This window comes from Lynx canadensis, chromosome D4 (assembly GCF_007474595.2).
Source record: "Lynx canadensis isolate LIC74 chromosome D4, mLynCan4.pri.v2, whole genome shotgun sequence".
In the NCBI taxonomy this organism is placed as follows: Eukaryota; Metazoa; Chordata; class Mammalia; order Carnivora; family Felidae; genus Lynx; species Lynx canadensis.
The window spans coordinates 1,995,879-1,997,820 of record NC_044315.2 but is presented as its reverse complement, the minus strand read 5'-3'; the positions used below and the strand labels follow the sequence as shown (position 1 = coordinate 1,997,820).

Sequence of the window (1,942 nt, the reverse complement as noted above, 5' to 3'; positions counted from 1 at the left end):
TGTTGATCTGTTATGTTTCTGAAATTCCACATAGGAGTGAAATCATGTGATATTTGTCTTTCTCTGCCTGACATTTACTTACCAGATACACTCTAGTTCCATCAGCGTTGTTGCAGGTGTCCAGATTTGATTCTTTTTCATCGCTGAGTAATACTCCATTGTGTGTATGTGTATATACGCATCTTCCATATCCAGCAGTCAGTGGACATTTGGGCTCTTTCCATAATTTGGCTGTTGTTGATAATGCAGCTATAAACATTGGGGTGCGTGTGCCCCTTTGAATCAGCATTTTTGTATCCTTTGGATAAATACTTAGTAGTGCAATTGCTGGGTTGTAGGGTAGTTCTGTTTTTAATTTTTTGAGGAGCCTCCATACTGTTTTCCAGTTTGCTTTCCCATCCACAGTGCAAAAGTGTTCTCCTCTTTCTGCATCCTCACCAACATCTGTTGTTTCCTGAGTTAATTTTAGCCGTTCTGACAGGTGTGAGGTGGTATCTTGGGTTATCTTGGTTATCTTGGGTGGTATCTTGGGTTCTGCTTTTTGGGTGTTGAGTTTTATAAATTCTTTACATGTGTTGGATGCTACTCCTGTATTGGATATGTCATTTGCAAATATCTTCTTTTTTTTCATATGTTAACGTTTATTTTTGAGACAGCACAAGCAGGGGAGGGCAGAGAGAGAGGGAAACACAGAATCCAAAGCAGGATCCGGGCTCTGAGCTGTCAGCACAGAGCCTGACGCGGGGCTCAAACTCATGGACTGCAAGATCATGACCTGACCCAAAGTCGGATGCTTAACTGAGTCATCCGGGTGCCTCAAAACCCACAAAATTTGAATAAAGCCATCCCCCAGTGAATTCGGATATAAAGTTTGCTTTAAATACTTCTTTGGGGAAGACAATACCATGCTGCTACTCAATTGAAAGAAACACTTTTACAGTCTTGAAGTCTTTTATTTTTTTTACATTTATCATGCCATGAATTCATAGGGAATGGGTTCCAACAGCTCAGGTTCCTTTCCATTGGTTCTCACAAAGTGTGCTTCTCTGGGTGGGGCAGGGTGGCGCTTCAGTTGAACCCAAGTACCTTTCTCCTTGGCTTCCTTCTTTTTCTGATCATTTTCCTTCACACACTTCAGGAAGCTGTCTCGGCTCTTTGAGTGCTTAATGTGCTCGATATGTACATTAATTCTCTTAGCAAGAATCTTGCCCTTAACTTGTTTGTTTACAACAGTGCCAACAGCATGCTGGGTAACATTGTAGACTCTTCCAGTTTTGCCATGGTAACATTTGTGGGGCATTCCTTTTTGAACAGTGCCCATTCCCTTGATGTCCACAATATCACCTTTCTTGTAGATTCGCATGTATGTTGCCAAAGGAACACCTCCATGTTTTCTAAAAGGCCTAGAGAACATATCGCCAGTACCTCTCCTCTTTCCCTTTGTGTTGGTCATTTTGGCGAATTACTGGAAGATGGCGGTTCCGGCCGAAAAGCAAATATCTTCTATTCTAAAGGTTGTCTTTTAGTTTTGTTGGTTTTTTTCCTTCACTGTGCTGAAGATTTTCATTTTGATATAGTTCCAGTAGTTTACTTTTGCTTTTATTTCCCTTTCCTCAAGAGGCATATCTAGAAAGAAGCTGCTATGGCCTATGTCAAAGAAAATACTGCCTATATTCTCTTCTAGGATTTTTAAGGTTTCAGGTCTCACATTTAGGTCTTTAATCCATTTTGAAATCATTTCTATGTATGGTGTAAGAAGATGGTCCAGTTACGTTCTTTTGCATGTTGAGCCCAGTTTTCCCAACACTGTTTGTTGAAGAGACTGTGTTTTCTTATTGGATGTTCCTTGTTGCTTTGTCAAAGATTAATCGGCCGTATAGTTGTGGGTTTATTTCTGGGTTTATGTGTCTCTTTTTATGCCAGTACCATACTGTTTTGATTA

At 40.4% G+C, this 1,942-nt stretch overlaps 1 protein-coding gene across 1 annotated transcript; it reads right to left on the bottom strand.

Moving 5' to 3' along the window:
- Nucleotides 1-936: 936 nt before the first annotated feature.
- Nucleotides 937-1,470, bottom strand: LOC115499193 (60S ribosomal protein L21-like). Its single transcript, XM_032595660.1, has one exon. The coding sequence runs from the start codon at nt 1,451-1,453 to the stop codon at nt 971-973; it is 483 nt and encodes a 160-aa protein (XP_032451551.1). The 5' UTR covers nt 1,454-1,470; the 3' UTR covers nt 937-970.
- Nucleotides 1,471-1,942: the final 472 nt, after the last annotated feature.